General features: G+C 41.1%; 1 protein-coding gene and 2 long non-coding RNA genes across 20 annotated transcripts in view; 1 reads left to right on the forward strand and 2 right to left on the reverse strand.

Annotated features, from left to right (window-relative positions):
* Positions 1–654: 654 nt before the first annotated feature.
* Positions 655–20,703, forward strand: part of LOC109204193 (uncharacterized) — a 242,564-nt gene continuing 222,515 nt past the window's right edge. Inside the window, exons 1-8 of one of the 16 annotated variants that reach the window (XM_025911457.1) lie at positions 655–3,813; positions 5,667–5,857; positions 5,956–6,069; positions 6,224–6,429; positions 7,126–7,287; positions 7,540–7,662; positions 7,768–7,869; positions 8,012–8,606. In XM_025911457.1, the coding sequence (XP_025767242.1) occupies positions 1,082–2,920 (1,839 nt within the window). In that variant the 5' untranslated portion in view covers positions 655–1,081 and the 3' untranslated portion in view covers positions 2,921–3,813; positions 5,667–5,857; positions 5,956–6,069; ... (3 more) ...; positions 7,768–7,869; positions 8,012–8,606. The other 15 variants (XM_025911455.1, XR_003222170.1, XR_002063752.2 and 12 more) reach the window with 15 other exon arrangements.
* LOC109204195 (uncharacterized) lies at positions 10,415–13,898 on the reverse strand. Of its 3 annotated transcripts, none has more exons than XR_003222173.1 (4): positions 13,487–13,898; positions 12,600–12,757; positions 12,049–12,104; positions 10,415–11,105 (listed from the first exon to the last, which is right to left on the reverse strand). It is a non-coding gene; the product is annotated as an uncharacterized LOC109204195 (long non-coding RNA). The 3 variants fall into 3 exon arrangements; XR_003222172.1 differs by having other exon boundaries at positions 12,049–12,107; XR_002063763.2 differs by lacking the exon at positions 12,049–12,104.
* LOC112848198 (uncharacterized) lies at positions 16,315–19,477 on the reverse strand. Its single transcript, XR_003222174.1, has 4 exons — positions 18,725–19,477; positions 17,643–17,702; positions 17,196–17,561; positions 16,315–17,035 (listed from the first exon to the last, which is right to left on the reverse strand). It is a non-coding gene; the product is annotated as an uncharacterized LOC112848198 (long non-coding RNA).

The raw sequence follows: 20,703 nt of genomic DNA on the forward strand, positions 1-20,703 counted from the left end.
GAGTACAGCTACAGAACCCACTTTCTGAAACGGACCCTGCTCACTATTCACCGACAATTCTGAGCTAACAAGTTGCATGTTATTCTTGGATGCGCTTGCAGGACCGGATTTAAAATAGCATGACAAACATATCATACCTGTTAAAGCCAAACAGTATCATCAACGTAGCCCGAAGAACATTTGCTAATAAGATGAAGTTAGCTAAGTCAGCTATTTCATCGTAGCAAAAAAAAGCAAAAAAAAAAAAGCACCACCTACCATTCTTTATGCAACTTCAAATGTCGGACAAAGTTGGAAGTTGTTCCATCTCCGTCTGTGATTCTCTTCTTGCATGTTTTGCATATTGCATTTCGTTTTTTGTTGACTACTTCGTAGTTTATGTACCCGAAAGAAATTACTCTTGGAAGCATTTTTGGCTCGAGCGTTTTTGTTTTTGTTTTTTTTCAAATCTGGTTAATTTGATTGGCTGTGCTACAGCCCACGCTCACATACATACGGAGTGTGGTAAGAATGAATGAATGAATAAAGTGAATTAATGGTCCGCACTTTTTATATAATATGTATGTTAAATTTTAGATTTGGGTAAAATATCAAGTCTTTTCAAGTAAACAGGTTCAAGTCCAATTCAAGTCCCAAGTCACTGGTGTAAAAGTCCAAGTCAAGTCACAAGTCTTACAACCTTTTTTTCAAGTCAAGTCTAAAGTCATAAAATTAATGACTCGAGTCCGACTCGAGTCCGAGTCATGTGACTCGAGTCCACACCTCTGACAAATACATCAATGGCCCGCCCGATGCCCCCTATGCTGAGAAACTTGACTTGGGATGGGTGATTGTGGGCAATGTCTGTTTGGGACGTGTTCATAAGCGATGCAGTGTGAACACGTACTTCACCAATGCTCTTGAACAGTCTCGTCCTACTATTTTTGAACCATGTCCGAGTGTTCTCCAGGTTAAAGAGAGATACAGTCCCAAACATTCAAAGTGTGCCTATGATGTAGAAGATGCTGGGCTAGGCTTCACAGTGTTCCAGCTTACCCGAGAGGATAACAAACGAGGACCATCCTTTGAAGATCTTGCCTTCATGGCAATAATGAAACGAGAGGCCAAGAAGGATGCCAGTAATAGCTGGGTAGCTCCTTTGCCATTTAGGCAGCCAAGACAACACCTCCCTGATAACAGACAGCAAGCTCTTAACTGCTTCAGCTCCTTCAAATGCAACTTAGCAAAGAAACCTGAGATGTCCCAACATTTCTTCTCATTCATGGGGAAAATATACGAAAATGGTCATGCTGAAGTTGCTCCTCCTCTCACTCCAAACCAGGAACGATGGTATTTACCCATTTTTGGAGTGTACCACCCAAAGAAGCCTGGCAACATCCATGTTGTTTTTGACTCAAGTGCACAGCATGAGGGAGTGTCTCTGAATGATGTTCTCTTGAAAGGACCTGACCTCAACAACCTACTCCTGGGAGTTCTGATGAGGTTTCGCAAGGATGCCATTGCAGTAACTGCAGACATCAAGCAGATGTTTCATTCCTTTCTTGTGAGAGAAGAAGATCGTAACTTCCTACGGTTCTTCTTGTTCAGAGACAACAGTCCTACACATGATGTCATTGAGTACCGCATGACTGTACATGTGTTCAGTAATAGCCCTAGTCCAGCAGTTGCCATTTACTGCCTCAGGCAGTCTGCGATGGATGGAGAACCACATCATGACCCCGAGGTGAAACAATTCGTTTGCCGTGACTTTTATGTTGATGATGCACTTAAATCTTTTTCAAGTGTAAAAAGTGCTGTCTGTCTGTTGAAGAAAACTCAGGATGTTCTGTCAAACTCCACCCTGGGGCTCCACAAAATCACCTCTAACAGCAAAGAGGTCATGGAGGCTTTCCCACCTGAAGATCGCGCAAATGACTTGAAGGATTTTGATCTGAGCTCAGATATTCTACCTGTACAGCGCAGCTTGGGACTAAATTGGAACTTGGAGTCTGACATGTTTGTTTTTAAAGTCAACAAAGAAGAGAAGCCTTTCACACGCCGAGGCATCCTATCAGTGGTAAATAGCGTGTATGACCCCCTGGGATTTGTGGCTCCCGTGACCATTCAAGGGAAGCACATTCTAAGAGAGCTCACACAACAAAGATGTGACTGGGATTCTCAGCTCCCTGAAGGGATGCAGGAACAATGGAAGTCTTGGCGGGATTCACTGAAAGACCTAAGTGGCGTGAAGATTCCAAGACCCTATACCAAAGCTTTTCTTTCAACAACAAAGACGAGAGAACTGTTTGTCTTTTCTGATGCGTCAACAATGGCTATTGCAGCAGTTGCCTATCTCAGGGTGGTGGACGAAGCAGGGAATACTCATACTGGCTTTGTTATGGGTAAGGCGAAGCTGGCACCTAGACCTGAACACACAATCCCCAGACTTGAGCTTTGTGCAGCTGTACTGGCCGTGGAGTTAGCAGATTTCATATCATCAGAGCTTGACATGCGCATCGATGCTATCACCTTCTGCACTGATAGCAAAGTAGTGCTCGGATACATAAATAATGAGACAAGACGCTTTTATGTGTATGTCAGCAATTGTATTATGCGCATCAGAAGGTCCTCTTATCCTAAGCAGTGGAAGTATGTGTCTACAGGGGAAAATCCAGCAGACTGTGCGACAAGGTCTGTACCGGCTGCCTTTCTCTCAGATACCTCTTGGCTCACTGGACCTCCTTTTCTGACTGAGCCTATGCAAGATTCTCTAGAACCAGACTCCTTTGAGCTTGTGGATGCAAACATGGACACTGAGATCCGCCCGCAAATCTCTACTTTGCAAACACAGGCTTCTCTCACACTACTTGGGTCCCACCGTTTCTCCAAATTTTCTTCCTGGCAAGCTTTGAAACCATTGCTAATCTCCTTCACATTGTGAACAGCTTTCACACACGTAAGGTCAAAGGGACCATGCAATGCAAGGGGTGGCATTTCTGTCAGAAAGCAGGTACACCTGATCAACTCAGTTTATCAGAGCACGTCATTATTCAAACTGTGCAGGAAGAGGCATATGCTGAAGAGTTGGCCTGTCTCAAAAAGAATAAGGTGATCCCTAAAGGGAGTCCTCTTAGGACCCTGGACCCCTTCACTGACGCACACAATGTCCTCAGAGTTGGTGGTCAGATAAGACATGGAGAGGTTCCTCATGAAGAAAAGAACCCTAAGATCATTCCTTGTAAGCACCATATTGCACAACACGTTCTCACTCCCAACTCGTCAAATGTGTGACGCATGGTCAGGCTCCCTCTGCTTCACTTATCGACGCGCAGGGTACCCCCCTCGCGTCGAGAATTGACGTGCAGGGTCCTCCTATTGAATACTATAGCGCTCCCTAAACGTTGTTTATTGACGACAAGAGATTGCCGCGGAAGAGCTTGTTGTCCGTATATTTATATACTGTATTTCCGAAATCACATTGTAGTGACGTGTACTGAACACAATATATTATATAATGTAAACAACTACCTGAGAAACATCAGATACAGCAGATAAATTAATTATAGGCCATTACTTTTGTATCGTTTATTGCATTTATGGAGGGAGAGGTGTATGCTGGGTAATGGCACAGCTAGCGACCGGGTGACCCGCTTCGGATGTTCAGTCGATCAGGCGTTATTAGCAGAAATCAGTCCCATAGATGTGGGATCTCCACCTGCTAGATTGTTCAGAAGGTTGTTATCATCCATCCAGATGGAGGATCACTAACAGGAGCGTGGGAAGACTCCAGAATCCACTCTGGCTGGAATCCGGTGGATACAGCAGTGTTTACAGGTAAGGCCATTTAAACGGACAGCATTTATAGAATGACTATTAAAAGTCAGCGAGTGTCAATAATGTTAATGTGGTTATGTTAGTAATACAGCGAGTGCTAATATAACAGCTTTAAGATGCATTTGTAGATATTATTACGTGTTTTACCGTCTTTATGGTGCTAGCTTAAAGTTACAGTATAAACGTTAGCTTATATTGTAGTAAAGCTGTTACTGTTTAAACGATGTTGGGACAGAAATATTAGCTTCTGTCATGACTGATGAAGTTACTAGTTAATAAAGTTTCCAGTAAAGTGATTAATCGCAGCCACAGGTTGACAGTAAATATCTCGATTAGCTTCAATGCATCTGTTATAAATATGTGCAAGTTTCAGTGCTTCGTTTAAACTGTATGATACTTATACTGACCCAGGGTCAGTGTAAAATACAATCCTAGCTGTGTGAACAAAGCCTGGCTCCTTTAATCCTGCATGACAAACCTCAGGATGCAGGTTATTATTACTCTTTCCTGCTGGCACACCTGTCACACCTGAGAGTCAGCTAGAAACTTACAGTGACGTGGACATCATGCAAAGACTGCCAGACTCTGTAATACTGTAAATGATCAGTGACTCAGGTTAACACTAAACTTTAAACAGTCCCTCTGTGTCTCTGTGTGTGCTGAACATCTAGAATCAGATTGAGTCAGGCTGCATCAACTGAATGTGTTATATGTAATTATCAGTATTTTTTAATTCAGGTGTGGGGAAAATACGTAAGATTACAGTGAAGAGATGTACCAGATTAATCCCTGGCCAAAGGTATCGTACTTAAATCAGACTACTGATCCAGCCACATCAGCCTTTTGTGAGGTCTGTTTAAAGTAGACTTAAAATGAACTGCAGGTTCCTGAGAGGTGGACTGTGAGCACAGAAACACGTTCATACATACAGCTGCAGCAAGCTTACATTAATTTTAAATCGATTTGTTACTCTGATGTCTGTCTCTGTGTTAGTCCTCTGACAGACTGGTACCTGTCCAGGTGTGCTCTACCTATGACTACTGGGACAGGCTCTAATAGAAAGTTTCTATTATTCTCATTTAAGGTATTTAAGTGCTTATGCATATGCTTAGTTGTGACACTCTTATAGACTGTTCAGTGAAAGTTTCTAAAACTAGATGAACTTACTTCAGCATCAGCAGTTTGAGAAAACAACTCCCTTTACAGGTGCTGATAAGGCCAAGGGCACAAAACAGCATAACCATTGATCCGTTAGGTTTCATAGCGAGGCGTGTGAAGTGTGGTATGATCAGTTTGTAACTTCCTCCCTCTTTCTTGGAATGCAAAGAGGAGTGGGAGCACCACTTCTGTGGCAGAGCTGACATGACTGTGAACTTAGATGTTTGATGTGTGTTGGCTCTCCTGCGTGCAGTAATAAATAGCTTGATCACAGCAGATTTTATTTACAAAATTCCACAACACCCCCCCCCCCCCCCCCCCGACACACACACACACACACACCCTCCCACTGTGAACCTGAATTGAATATTCAGAAGAAAATGAATGGATAGACTGACATTTGTTTAAATACTTCTAGAAATCTGAGCTGTTGGTGTGTCCTTGGATTGTGTGGTAATAATATTAGAGCTAGCAATCTTTCCTACTGAATCTCTACTATGAGTCATGTTACCTGAGATTAATTCTATGTTTACCTGACAGCCTGGAGAAATGTGCTTAACTGCTTACATTTAAGGAGCCTGGTCATATTTAATTGTAATATGAACCAATGATTTTCTGATTGCTGATTCCAAGAGAGTCTTTGTGGAAATCCTGTTTGGCTTTTTGTCATTTTAATTCTCTTTTCCGTTTGCCAGAACAGTTCTCCACAGTCACTGTCCACATGGGTCAGTGGGACCAAGAAGCACTCTGCTAATGTGTGGACTCTGACCAGCAACATCCAGCAAGACCCAGGCAGCGTTTTCTATCTCCCTGCTGGAGTTTTTTGTTTGTGATGGGAGAGTCAGATTTTTGTTGAGGCTGGAGGAACAGCCTCACACTTGCAGAGGTAAGTCAGTTTGTAGAGATCCCTCCCACCCTGGCTTTTATGTGGCAGATTTCATATCTGAAACAGTAATATTTCAGTGACTGCTGCTTATATCACAGGTTAATACATGCTACTGATCCCTGATGGGAGAATCTTCACCTCTGCCAACAAAGAAGCCTGGTGGATGTTTGTTTGCAGTCTGATGATGGGACCTCATGCTCTGCATCTTCAAAGTTTGTCTCTTGCTTATTATTGATACACAGTAATGTGAAGTATGCTTATATCTAGTATAACTGGACCAACCTGGTGCTCTTCATTTATGGAGGCTGTTGAGTCTGAATGTTGGATATTGTGTGTCTCGTGTTCTCTGGGCTTTGTTGTCCTCAGTCTTTTTGCAGGATCAGAAAACAAAACCAGGAGGCACGTAAATGTTTCTTCTCCAATTGGATGATGATAAGACTGTGACATGGGATGCCACCTTTAGTCTTGTGATGAAGCAAAGCTCAGGAAGAAGTGTGATTAAATGGTACTCACATGTGTGCTGCTGAGAAGGATGTACAGGGGCACCTGCAGCCAAATCCAAGCCTCCTCAGGTTAGCTGTAGTTGCAGAATGCTTTAGGACTGAGACAGCTGAGGCATCAAATGTTTGATTAAATGGATGAAAAAGAGAAGTTTCTTCCCTATAATTATCATTTTTTAAAATCTGTAGCAACTTCAGGTCTGTCAGCGTGCTGAGGTCACAGAAACAAGAAAAGCAGCTTGACACTTTAGAGTGTTGTTTACAGTTTTCTGTCATCATGATCTCCCCTGAAGTTTATCAAGCATTAAGTCCACAATACTGTAATGATGATTCTGACTTTGGTCATGGTTGCATAATATTTTAATAATATACAATTATTTTTTGTAATTCATATTTTTTATGTTAATCAAAAATTTACTTTGTGAAATTTGTATTTGAGAATGAAGAATCTGACAATATATTTTGGTTCAATATTTAATTCATTCAGATGCAATTGTTAAATGAAAGAAAAAGAAAAATATATTCTAATTTAGCAAACTAATTTATCAAATATATATGTATATTACTTTTAATACATTAATTTCACACCTGTATTGACAATACTATATTGTATTCATACAGAATCAGTTTGGTATCATTGTCTGTCTGTTCACTGATTGCTGAAACTAAGAGCTACTTTGATCTATTTAGATCTAAAGTATCCAAAGTTGAGCTCTAATGTTTCTTCACCCTTGTGTGTGTGATATCTGATTTCCTACATGCTGGCAGAGCAGAGTGGCCATTTGTGCTCACAGATGGTGACGGTGTGGAGAGACGGTGGTGTTTCCTCAGAAGAACTAGCAGAGTCACAAAGGGCACGAGTCCTTCTCACCACCTTGACCTGCTGACTGATGCTCGTCTGCACTGCACAGAGGAAATCAACTGACCGAGGTTTGTCCAGTGCAGTGTTATGAAATGTATATTTGTTTTATGCTTACGGATATGTTTTTCTTGACAGAGGCTCTGCAGAGGTTAGACAAAGCAGAGAAAATATGTGCTTTACATTTTACTGTGATTTACTGGGATATTTGTTGCCTGACGTTTAGCAGGAATGGAGAAATGGAATCAAAGGGAGATGTTTTTGATGTTTTTGTAATGATGTAAGTAAACCTTCAATATTATTTATTTGCTTGGTTATATTAGGAGTGTTTCTGAGTGAGGGAGAGAGGAGTCATCATCCAGGTAAAGTGACGTGGATCAGTGGATACTTGTCTCCCCTTTAAAGAAGATACTCTTAGAGAGAGACGATCCGAGTCATCATAAAATGTTAGTGCTTTCAAATACACAAACATTTTTAAAGGACAAAGACGAACATCCAACTTTGACTGTAACACAAAATAAATCTTTGCATGTGTGTTTTCAAACTCTCAGATGGGAAGCATATCAATCTTGGACTGTCTAACCTGCCGGAGCAGCACTGAATGACCACCACACATGAGCATGTTCCTGCAACATTCAGCAGCTTTGCTTTTGGTAAGCAGAGTTACCCAACTACAGTAACTCTAAACACATGCCATCCATTTCTAACGGCCTGGTTACTTCCTGTCAGTTATTTTAGAAACCATGTGGTCACCTGACCTAACACTGTTTCTTCTTCTTCCCCTTAATGTTGAAGTGTCAAACCAGCTGGAGAGGAAACTACACCAGTGTACTGGGATGTTTCAGCAACACGTGCCAGATGCTGTTCCTTCATGGTGACATCACCAGAGACAGCCCTGCCCACCTCAGGACCTCACCATTGATCATGATGATTATAATAATGACAGCGAGCGGAACTAAGACTGTAAAAATCCATGACCAGAATGTTTAGATGCTTTCTAATTATTAATGAATACTGAGAGCCTCTTTCTGTGTTTTGTCTGTTTTGTTTTTTTTACCTCATTTGTTACTAACAAAGTTCAACAAACTCACACAGTTTACATTCTGTATGTTTCCATCTTTACCAGCCACACTCTTAACTGCAATTAAGAAAACAAACCGTAGAAATCGTTGCTTTTCTCTTTTGTAATTGATGATAATTCAGTGAATATACTGCGCTGCTTCCTTTTGTTTCGTCTCACATCGCTTTAAGTTTTTCAGTGTCCAGTTATTTTTTACTGTTGTTTGAATTCTCTGAATGTTTGACCCTGTAGACTGTTTAATGGACTGCTTGTATTCCTGTTTGTAACCGCCGCCTGTTTTTGACTAAAGATTTGGATTTCTGACTTTAACACAGCCTGCGTGTCCTCCCTTTGTGTCCTCTTCCTCTGTGAATGTGTTGCATGTGTCACAGATTCATTTATTAACAGCTTTCCCACAGTGAGTTGCATCAGCATTCATTCACAGCACATTGCAGAAGGATTCAGATCAATACAGTGATCTTATAGTCAGAATTATCCTGACAGAGTGCCACTGTAAATTATCTTTCATCAGGTACATTTTAAAGTTCAGTATTTCAAAGCAGGAGTTATGAAGAATCATACTGGCATTAGGACTGTACCAATATGTACTAACAAAGTCAAAGTTTTTTAATTATGCTAGAATATTGGAAGACAATCAACTTTTAGTGTTTTCTGCATATTAATTATACTGAAATAGAGATGATGACCATAACTGTACAGAAGCACTAAACAACTGACAATCTAACAAACATTATTGGCCTGATCCGTCATGCACAGTGAGTCTGATCCTGTGCTGTGAGAGTATGACAAGCATGTTTCTGGTCAGTTTGGAAGAAATAACATCACAATGTTGATCTTTTTTAAATATTCCTTCTCTTTTACAACATAAACTGTGATCAAAGCTACTTATGTTCACAGCATGTAATAATAGTGACAGTCCAGGGCATTGTGGTCTGTTGAGCTAGGGTTAGGGTTAGCAATTCAGACATATGTAATCAATATTACTCTTGCTGGAACAAACGCCTAGGAATTTGTATTATAATTCATGAAATATTCAAATTCAGTATCAGTCATTTTATATTATAACCACATATCCACCCAGGCTCATGGTGGGGCAGGGCTCTGTCCTGGGATGCTTGAGTGAAAGGTAATGTACACCCTGACCAGGTATCCAGTCTGTCACAGTTGTTTTCAATATTTGGTTCTAAAATATGAGTGAAAACAAAAATCCAACTAGGATTCTTGCGTATGATGGATGAAGTCTGTCTTTGACTGTATTGTCCAGCTGATCCATCAAACCCCCAGCAGGTGAACCTTATTCATGACATAACACAGTAACAATGTAAAAAATTAAACAGCAACAGTCTAAATCTAAAGTGCATTCTAAACTCCTCTTCAATAAATTATATGGATGTGCAGAGAGTCATTCAGGACTGTAAAACGTGAACTACAGAACCCAGAGTCTTCACCATTAAATCTCTGGTTGCTTCATTTTTCTATCCTATATCAGATACTTTAAAGGTTTTAGTAAAGTTGCATTCTCATGGTGAGGCAAAGTGTTTTATGTGTGTGTGCGTGCGTGTCATGAACGGCTATAAAAGCCCTTTAATTAAAGAACAAAACGGGGTTTGAGTTCGAGTTACGGCAGACTGTCGCTACTTCTAAATGGAACGCAGCCTTCCTACGGCGGACAGCTAATAACAGGAATCGGACGTGCGGTCCACCCTAGTCCACAGCAACCACCATAGCAACCGCCTAGCATGTCTTTAAAAACATATTCTGTCTTCATAACTATCAAAAACGTGAAATGATTTGCAAAGCGTGAAAGTGTTGCAGAGAGCTATGGCGGTATCTTTGGAAGCTGTTTACATAGCTAATAATATACGATGTAACCATGGAGACAGTCAGTCACGTGAGCCAGCGGTGCATGTTTACTACAGTGAATAAGGTGATTGCGTGCACAGCGTCCACACGCTGCAGAGGGTAAAGACATTACTTCAATATTGTTTTATATTTATATATATTTGCCTTCTGTTGACCATCACCTCAGGTTCACCATTACAGTTTCAGCATACAAATGCACACTGTTAAATATGAACACGTTCAAAAAACTCATGTCTCAGAAATAAGCACAGCTGTTCATGTTTGTCATTATAGTTTTATTTGTAAGAAAATTGTGAACTTCATATTGTGTATCAAATCAAAGAACATTTGACAAGTCTGAGTCATTCCTTTGCCCTATGAGAGCTGGAATAAATATATATCCTGACAGTTACAGTTGAAACAGCAGAGACAGGTAGAAATGGGCTCAGATTAATCTTTGCTTAGTCAGATACCTCCTGTGTTCAGTCCATCATATTAAAAAACAAACAATAGCACGATCCGTGTGATTTTGCATCCATTTCCAAATCGTAGTCAAGCAGCCCAGTCTCATACATAGGTAACAGAAATGTCTCTAATGTAGACGTGTACAGTGTAGTGTAAGCATTAAAAGATCATAAAGGAAACACTAACATTTATGTGAAACTAATTGTAATAAAAAATGAACAGGTGCTTTATAGATTTAAAAAGAAAGAATCTGAAAACAACACTTTTTTGGTCTAAGTGGTCAAAGTAGAAAACAGAACTGATGTTCAAGAACAAAACGTAGCTGCACTAATATTACACATCTCCATTGTTGTGGTGAACAATGTTGCTTTTAAAACCACATGCAGTGTGTGACCATGACTGTCCACTGAGACCATGAACGCCACTTCGCTGAAGCATTCTTCTCCTTCTTCTTCTTCTTGCCATCAGAATGGAAGCAGACAGAGCACGAGCTGCTTTGATCTACAGAAAGGAAAAAGCAGAACATCTGAGCTGAAACCATTAAGACAGAAACAATCGTTCAATGCAGTGTCTCACATACAAGCTAAATATAGTTAAAACACAGTGTCAGGGAACTCCAGTGTGGGAACTAGCGGCTTTAGGTTTGTAGTCATTTAACTTTCATCCATCCATCCATTTAATTCAGGAGGAAGAAATGTCAGGTTGGTGCAGGCTGGCATTTGCTCCCATGCTGTCTTTAACTAAATGACTTGGTTCATTTTATGGCTGGGCTGTATGTGGGGTTATATCATGTTATTTGGGCAGGAGTACCTGTCCCCTGTTAGGCTTAGAAAGTTTCTCCAAGGGTTTCTCCATAAGCAGAGCTTCTAACTGTTATAGCTTTTAGCACATCTGTAGCTGTGCAGGCTGACAGGTTTTTGATGGCTCTTTTTTACCCCACACTGGTTGTGAGTGTGTAAATAGCCCCACTAGTTCTTTTGGGTTGCAGTTTACTTGGGAGGAAGGGGTGGGTCTGCCAGGACTAGATGAATAACAATTATCTGGGATACATAAATTTCATAATGCATGCAGACATCTCTATCAATTAAACCTGGTCTGAGTGCTGCCATTTTTTACATTCAGTTATTTCTCTTAGAAATGTTGGATCTAAATAATGAATGTGTTACAGTTAAACTGAACTGGTCAGTGTAAATGGCTCATTGGGACAAAGAAACCTTTAAATTAAATACCATCACCTGATATCGAGTGTCAAACAATATCAAAGCTGTAAAAGCTGTTTACAGTCAGAATGTATAAAAACTATGATTGTAAATAAATTCAAACTAGTGAGCTTTTCTCTTTGTGCTGAATATCAACACTGTGACTTCTTAGACAGTAGGCTTTACTTCAGCACAGTTGTAGAAGCCGTCACTCCAAATGTCTTTTGATAACAAGAAAAAAATACCTTTTCAGTATACGGCCTGAAGTTCTTCTCCAAACATCTTCTGCCATCGGCTTTGTCTGCTGGTTTGAAGACAATAAACCACAAAAAGATGATTTAGTCACTTTGTCTGCATCATGCAGCTCGAATGTGTCGTGTAACGATGTTGAATAGCCGTCGTTATCCCTCTGCTGTGTCTGTAGGATTGTACTGTACAGCATCTCATTGATATGTGAGGAATGCTCACATATCAAGCGCTTTGGGTGCCTTGAACAGCCCTATATAAATCCAATCCATTAATGCTAATGTAACACGATGACAGACGTCTGGTCTTACATCATTAAAATATAAAGGGCAGGAGATATTTAGATATTTTATATTTATATTATATTTTATAGCTGACAGATATTACTAAATAGATAGAATTTACTAAATAGCTGGATGAACATGAAAAATATGTCCATAATCACAAATGACCATGAGAGCCAGTAGAATTAATTCAACTGGACACTCAAAAGACGTCCTTAAATGCTCTTTAAGTGGCAGAACAAACAAACAAACAGTTAATCGCTTACTTGAGATGAAATCTGCTCAGCTACTTTGAAAACAGCTTCTAACTGGTTCCTCCTTTAACAGGATGACTTCTCAGGGTTAAGGCCATCATGCAGTCCAGCAACCTTTATGGTTCTGCTTTGATTCACCAGGAACTATTAGGGAAACCTTTCAGCGCCTCCTGTGAAAGACACAGGCATAAACACACAAACATTTATTAACATGTTCCACAGTCTTCCAGTTTGATTTTCTCATCCTGTGGACAACAACGTACAGAGATGCAGGTATATTGTTAACTTTTGTAAGGTTTCTTTACTGAACACATTCAGCTGCAGCTCCACTGTGATCCTGAACTGGATAAGCACTTAAGAAAGTGTGTCAATAAATGGACAAACATCAACTTACTATATTTATCCAAACAGACTGGACCAATAATGCTTCACTGAGTTAGAGACTTTAACAGTCTCTTCTATGTAAGAATGTCTCGTGCTGATGGACCTGCAAACTTGACAACAAAGGTTTTTCAGACTACATGTAGCTGTCCTCTATGTCAGCTAACACATTTACATTCATGTCACACTTATTTCTGCTTTCCCATTTTTATCATTATTACTTACATTTTGATTAGATACCTTGAGTTTGTAAATGATCAGATTACATAATTGGATTACAATTCAATACAATTCATGTATCCAATTCAAGGTCGCGGGAGGATGAAGCCTATCCCAGCTGATACAGGACAAAGACAGGCTGCCAGTTATCGCAGGGCTAAGACAATACGTGTAACAGAAAATCCACTTAAATGTTTGATATTTCTAATAATAATCATAATTATGACTATTAATTAAAATATTATTTAAAGGTTTCTTTATAAATACATTTCGATTTTTTTTATAACCCCTATTCTGACCTCTGACCTCAGTGACCAGGCTGTGTCCTCACTGCAGCTCCCTCTTCACACTGACAAATGAAACTTCTGTGGAAGAAAAATCTGGAATTTTTTTATTTCCAATCCACTTAAACTATTAAGGATTAAGCAACAGTGCTCATCTTTGCTCTTCTGAAATCTGTGTTAAACAACAACAAACATAAATTAGTAACAAAAATACAGCTGAGTAGAAGCTTTACACACCACCAGCAGCCATAATGCTAAATTTTAATCTTCAAATGTTTCTGAGCCGTCTTCAACTTGCTTTTAACACAGAAAAGTACCACAGTCAATGCAGCCTGACTCAATCCTAGATGTTCAGCACACACAGAGACACAGAGGGACTGTTTAAAGTTTAGTGTTAACCTGAGTCACTGATCATTTACAGTATTACAGAGTCTGGCAGTCTTTGCATGATGTCCATGTCACTGTAAGTTTCTAGCTGACTCTCAGGTGTGACAGGTGTGCCAGCAGGAAAGAGTAATAATAACCTGCATCCTGAGGTTTGTCATGCAGGATTAAAGGAGCCAGGCTTTGTTCACACAGCTAGGATTGTATTTTACACTGACCCTGGGTCAGTATAAGTATCATACAGTTTAAACGAAGCACTGAAACTTGCACATATTTATTACAGATGCATTGAAGCTAATCGAGATATTTACTGTCAACCTGTGGCTGCGATTAATCACTTTACTGGAAACTTTATTAACTAGTAACTTCATCAGTCATGACAGAAGCTAATATTTCTGTCCCAACATCGTTTAAACAGTAACAGCTTTACTACAATATAAGCTAACGTTTATACTGTAACTTTAAGCTAGCACCATAAAGACGGTAAAACACGTAATAATATCTACAAATGCATCTTAAAGCTGTTATATTAGCACTCGCTGTATTACTAACATAACCACATTAACATTATTGACACTCGCTGACTTTTAATAGTCATTCTATAAATGCCGTCCGTTTAAATGGCCTTACCTGTAAACACTGCTGTATCCACCGGATTCCAGCCAGAGTGGATTCTGGAGTCTTCCCACGCTCCTGTTAGTGATCCTCCATCTGGATGGATGATAACAACCTTCTGAACAATCTAGCAGGTGGAGATGGCCCATATCTATGGGACTGATTTCTGCTAATAACGCCTGATCGACTGAACATCCGAAGCGGGTCACCCGGTCGCTAGCTGTGCCATTACCCAGCATACACCTCTCCCTCCATAAATGCAATAAACGATACAAAAGTAATGGCCTATAATTAATTTATCTGCTGTATCTGATGTTTCTCAGGTAGTTGTTTACATTATATAATATATTGTGTTCAGTACACGTCACTACAATGTGATTTCGGAAATACATAAATATAAATATACGGACAACAAGCTCTTCCGCGGCAATCTCTTGTCGTCAATAAACAACGTTTAGGGAGCGCTATAGTATTCAATAGGAGGACCCTGCACGTCAATTCTCGACGCGAGGGGGGTACCCTGCGCGTCGATAAGTGAAGCAGAGGGAGCCTGACCATGCGTCACACATTTGACGAACTGGGAGTGAGAACGTGTTGTATTGCAACATTGCTGGTCAGACATTTCCATGAACAAACCCTGCACCAGGGACGCCACTTCACAGAGGGTGCCATCCGTGCAGCAGGCTACTGGATAATAGGTATGAAGAGATTGGTGAGCACTGTCATCCACCATTGTGTCACATGTCGAAAGCCTCCCTGAACAACAAAAGATGGCTGACCTGCCATCAGATCGCCTCTCTATGGAACCCCCATTTACCTCCGTTGGACTGGACGTGTTTGGCCCGTGGAGTGTTGTTGCACGGCGTACAAGAGGTGGTCTCGCCCATAGTAAGAGATGGGCAGTTATATTCACTTGTATGGCCATTAGAGCAGTCCACATAGAGGTCATAGTATCTCTGGACACCTCATGCTTCATCAATGCCCTCAGGAGGTTTCTAGCTATTCGAGGTCCTGTGAAAGAAATACGTTCGGACAGAGGCACAAACTTCGGGGGTGCGTCAGCTGAATTAAAGATTCCATCCAATATTGACTCCACATCTGTTGAGAAGTGCCTAGCAGGAAAAGGCTGTGCATGGGTCTTCAACTCTCCACATGCGTCTCACATGGGTGGCACATGGGAGAGGATGATAGGAATAGCCAAAAGAATTCTCGATTCAATGTTCCTGCAACTTGAGACATCAAATTTGACACATGAGGTCCTTACTACGCTGATGGCAGAAGTGGTGGCAATTATTAATGCCAGGCCTCTCATACCAGTATCTACTGATCCAAGTGACCCAGTTCTACTCGCCCCAGCCACTCTCCTAACTCAGAAGATGGGTACTCCATCAGCTCCACCTGAAGACTCCAATGTCAAAGATATATGTAAACAACAATGGCGTCAGGTGCAGCATCTGGCCCAGACTTTCTGGAGCAAATGGAGACGACAGTATCTTTCTTCACTGCAGCCAAGAAGAAAGTGGCAGGACAGTCAACCCAATCTGGAGCCTGGGAGCATTGTACTTCTCAGAGATCAGCAGCTCAAGAGAAATGAATGGCCTCTTGGAGTAATCACCCAAGTCTTCCCTAGCCAGGACAATAAGGTCCGCACAGCGAAGGTGAAGGCAACCAGGCAAGACGGGACAAAAGTATTTTTGAGACCTGTGTCAGAGCTCATTCTTTTGTTACATCCAAATAAAGACTGAACTGTTACTCTATATGTATATACATATATAACCATGTATAACTGTTCTGTATTGTATGTTAGTAGTGGCATTCTATCATGCCGGGCGGGGAGTGTGCTGATAGTGTTAGTGCAGCTGTCCCTTTAATAGTTCTGATACCTGGTGACATCACAGGAAGCAGGAAGTAGTAAGGTTTAGTGACGTTTGCACATGGCCAAGGAGACTGCCATGAATCCACATTCATCTGCCCTCAATCCTTCGTCTTTTGGAGCATCGTCTGTATGTGTATTGTTTATTTGATATTTATCTGTAGTTCTGTGGTTGTATTTTGTGACATGACGGAAGTTTAATGTGTAACTTTGATACGTTGTTGAAGCCACATGTTTAGAGTGCGGCTATGCTTATTCTTGCAGTTAAAGTGCTACGCTATTGTGACCAAGTGGTCGGCGGGGTTATAAAAGAAATAATAAAATGACAACGCCACCTGAGGGGGAATTCTAGCCCCCAGGAAAAATGAACTTTAAAAATGAAATGTAATTAAAACAACAACATTTGCACAGGTTCAGGGATGCACACTGAGGCCGACTCAAATATTAACACAATTTTATTTATTAATGTAAAATAAAAACAAAACACTGAGAGTGCACTGAATGTCTAAAACGGTGTCCCAAATTACAATAAAAATAAACACACAACTGGGACTTACCAGCAGCGGTGGACCAAAAGAAAACCACACAAAAAAACCTACTATAGTCTATTCACCTGGTGCTGTACAACAAAAGAAGTGTGGAAAACGACCCGCCACCTAAGGTCCCACGGCCGCTGGTAGATCCTCAGTTCGCTGAAATAAAAGCACAAGACATACACATTAAATGGATAAAAACAGGGGACATAAAACAGGCTCTCTATATACTAAAAAAAGAAATTAAAAGAAAAACGGAGATCTGCAATAAAACACACCCACATACACACCACAGAGCACCGATTAGAAGTACTTGTACTCTGCGAGCCAGCCCACAGCTGGTGCTGGTTCCGATTGTCCGTAGCCCCACTCAGTCTCGCACAGCTCTCCACAACTGGGAGAAAAGGGAGAGGCAGTACCAGTTTTGTAACACCAGCCCAATATGCAGCTGAGGATCGCCCCGACCCGCCGCGAAAGCTGGAGTGAAACGATAGTCCAAAAGGGGCTTAGCGTGAGACCCAAAGCCCCCAGGGGCGAGGTAAGCAGCAGGAACAAAACTGGACAACCAACAGATCGGAACACAAGATAAAACAAGGCAAGACAAGACAGCAGCTAGGCAGGCGTCTCAACTCTTCGCTTAAAATCAGGCAGTTGATCCCTGAGAGGGTGCGGCAGCAATCAAATCCTACAAACAAAAAAAAAGGCAAAGATAACCTTAATCTTCTCTACTTTAAAAATACTAGCAGCTATAATATAAGCGGCTTACCCCAAGACTGGAGGCACTGTACTGCACGGTGGACGCAACTCACGCGTCTCTCCACCACGGCTACAGTAAAAAAAGGAAACAGCCGCGCTGTAGCGGGCCGCAAAAATATGACTACTAAGATAAGATAAGATAAGATGGCCTTTATTAGTCCCACAGGTGGGAAATTTGTTTTGTTACAGCAAAAGTGCAAAGTTATGTAGCAGAAATTAGAAAACACTGGAATGCAATAAAATAAAATAAAATAAAATACTATGTACAATAGAATAAAATAGAATAGAATAATATATACAATAGAATAAAATAGAAATACAAATACTATATACAACTGAGTAGGAAAATACAAAAACACAACTTCGTCAGAAGAAGAATTGCACATATAGCAGTCTTATTGCACATGTGTGGGTTTGTGTGTTTGATCAGCTGCAAAAGTCTTTATTGTAGAGTCTGACAGCAGTGGGGAGGAAAGACCTGCGAAATCTCTCCGTCCCACACCGTGGGTGCCGCAGTCTCCCACTGAAGGAGCTGCTCAGTGCCTTCACAGTCTCATGCATGGGGTGGGAGATGTTGTCCATCAGGGATGACAGCTTAGCCACCATTCTCCTGTCACTCACCACCTCCACTGGATCCAGAGGGCCTCCCAGAACAGAGCTGGCCCTTCGGATCAGCCTGTTCAGTCTCTTCCTGTCCCCGGCAGAGATGCTGCCTCCCCAGCAGACCACACCATAAAAAATGGCTGAGGCCACCACAGAGTCATAGAAGGTCTTCAGGAGTGGGCCCTCCACTCCAAACGACCTGAGTCTCCGCAGCAGGTACAGCCTGCTCTGCCCTTTCCTGTAGAGGGCGTCTGAGTTATGAGTCCAGTCCAGTTTGTTGTTCAGATGAACACCAAGGTACCTGTAGCTGTCCACAGCCTTGATGTCCATACCTTGGATGTTCAGTGGTTGCAGTGGAGGATGCTTGTGCCTGCGGAAGTCTACCACCAGCTCCTTGGTTTTACTGGCATTGATCTGGAGGTAGTTCAGCTGGCACCAGTCCACTAGTTACCGACTTTGAGAAAAATCAGAGGTCAGAAGGAGGCCTACCTGTAGCAGTCACACGATCCGATCGTAAAATTAACCGATAGGCCAGCATTTACTGCTGTGTCGCACCAGAAGCTCGGGAGGAATGATCCAACAAAAAAACCCGGCTTCCCTTTATACAGGTAAACACCACCCTGTAATCAATATACAGGTGGGTTCCTAATTAACATAGTTGCGCAGCGAGAGCGAGCGCAGGAGAGAGCGAGCGCAGGAGAGAGCGAGCGAGAGAGAAATGAAAGGCGAGTAGCCCATCCGGCTACACTATGTTGATTTAGATTATTGTAGTATGTAGGTGTTAGGGTTCAAATATTAAGGAGGGATACAGGAGGAAATCCAAATAACAACACTGATCTGGCCGGGTGGAGTCAAACGATGATTTTTAATGAACACGCGTGGGGAGATGTACACTGCACAACATCAGCTGTAGATCTCCGCCCAATAACTACACAGGAATGATTTTATAACATCAGGGTATATTTACCGACGCCCCCTCATACATCATCCGATACAATACATGCATAAGTTAAAACCACAAATGTTCTGTTGACAACTTGTGACACAGTTAAAAAAGAACATTGTCTTCACGGCAGGTGCTTCCTGTCGCTGCCGGACGCCCGCTTATCGTCTGGAACATCAGGCCCACATTCTGCAACAAACTGTTCTTTTGCAGGCACAAAATGCAGTCACAAGCAAAATATGATTAAACTTTCACCTATAAATGAGTCTATCTACTGTGTGTGTGTGTCTCGACCTTAAATGCTCCCTGGTTAATTTCACTTTCACAAGCATGCTCAAAAACCTGCGTTTCCTGTCAACCTGCAACCTAGTCTTTCACACTGAAGTCTGGGGCCTCCCCCATACAAACCAGCATATAAACATTTAAGCTTATGAAAAGCATTCAAAAGCATTTACGATTATAAATTCAACTCAACAGTTTAAAGTGGTTATAACTGCACCTGTAATAAAGGCTAATTGGGTGCCAATATGCCTAAACATCAGTAAAATATTTCCCTGATCGCCACACTGATATGTAAGATTTAAAGAATATACTTTGTAATTGTAATTGTGTTATGTTTGTTTCAGTTTCACACTTTCTACATCATTAAACCTGTGGACAAAGAGTAATGGTCTTCAGAGTCTTGATGGAAGAAAAGTGTTGAACCTTGCTGCCGGTTCCTCTTCTGTGCAGTGTGAAGAGGGAAAGACAGTACACTGGATTTTTGGAGCCAAACATTCTTGTTTTTGGATGAGAAGGTTGAGCACCAGGTTATCAGCAAATGTCAGCAAGCTGTATCCAAAAACTGCATGGGTGCACAGATAATAATAATAATAATGTTTTTTTCTCTCCTACATACAGATGGATCACTGGATAGATAACAGTAACATTTTTATTAACACAACAAACAAATGAAAAAAATCTAGAGGTTGAAGGTATTGTTGAATAGTTGAGTTTTGAGGAGCTTTTTAGATGAGTCCAGTGATGGAGTATTGTGGTGCTCAGATGGAAGAGAATTCAGAGGGTGGTGGCTGCTACACTGAAATCTCTTTTCACAAGTATATGGAGGTTGGTGCAAGGGATAGAAAGTAAACCCATGACTGGGGGAGTGGGGAGACCTGTGGATTTTGTCAAATCTTTTAGGGGTGACATGGTATCTCAAACTCAGCACTGATACCCAGGAAATTACTTGATACTTGATATAATTTTTAATACTATGGAGAAGTTTTACAATACCCAACCTCTAACTATTAGAAGTGTTATGGAAAAAAAAAGAACTTTGCATAAAGTGTGATATTTATGGAAGGGGAAATAAAAAAATAAGGAACACATTTTAATCAATTATTGTAAAAGCAGAAAAGTTAAAGTTTATTATCTTATTACAGCAGCCTCTCTCTGATCCACCGTTCACACTGTTCCACCTCAGCCTGCAGCTTGTCACTTCCTCAGCTCTCTCTTTAGGCCAGATTCTTTGTCTGCTCTGCTC

Source organism: Oreochromis niloticus, linkage group LG11 (assembly GCF_001858045.2).
Source record: "Oreochromis niloticus isolate F11D_XX linkage group LG11, O_niloticus_UMD_NMBU, whole genome shotgun sequence".
Classification (NCBI taxonomy): Eukaryota; Metazoa; Chordata; class Actinopteri; order Cichliformes; family Cichlidae; genus Oreochromis; species Oreochromis niloticus.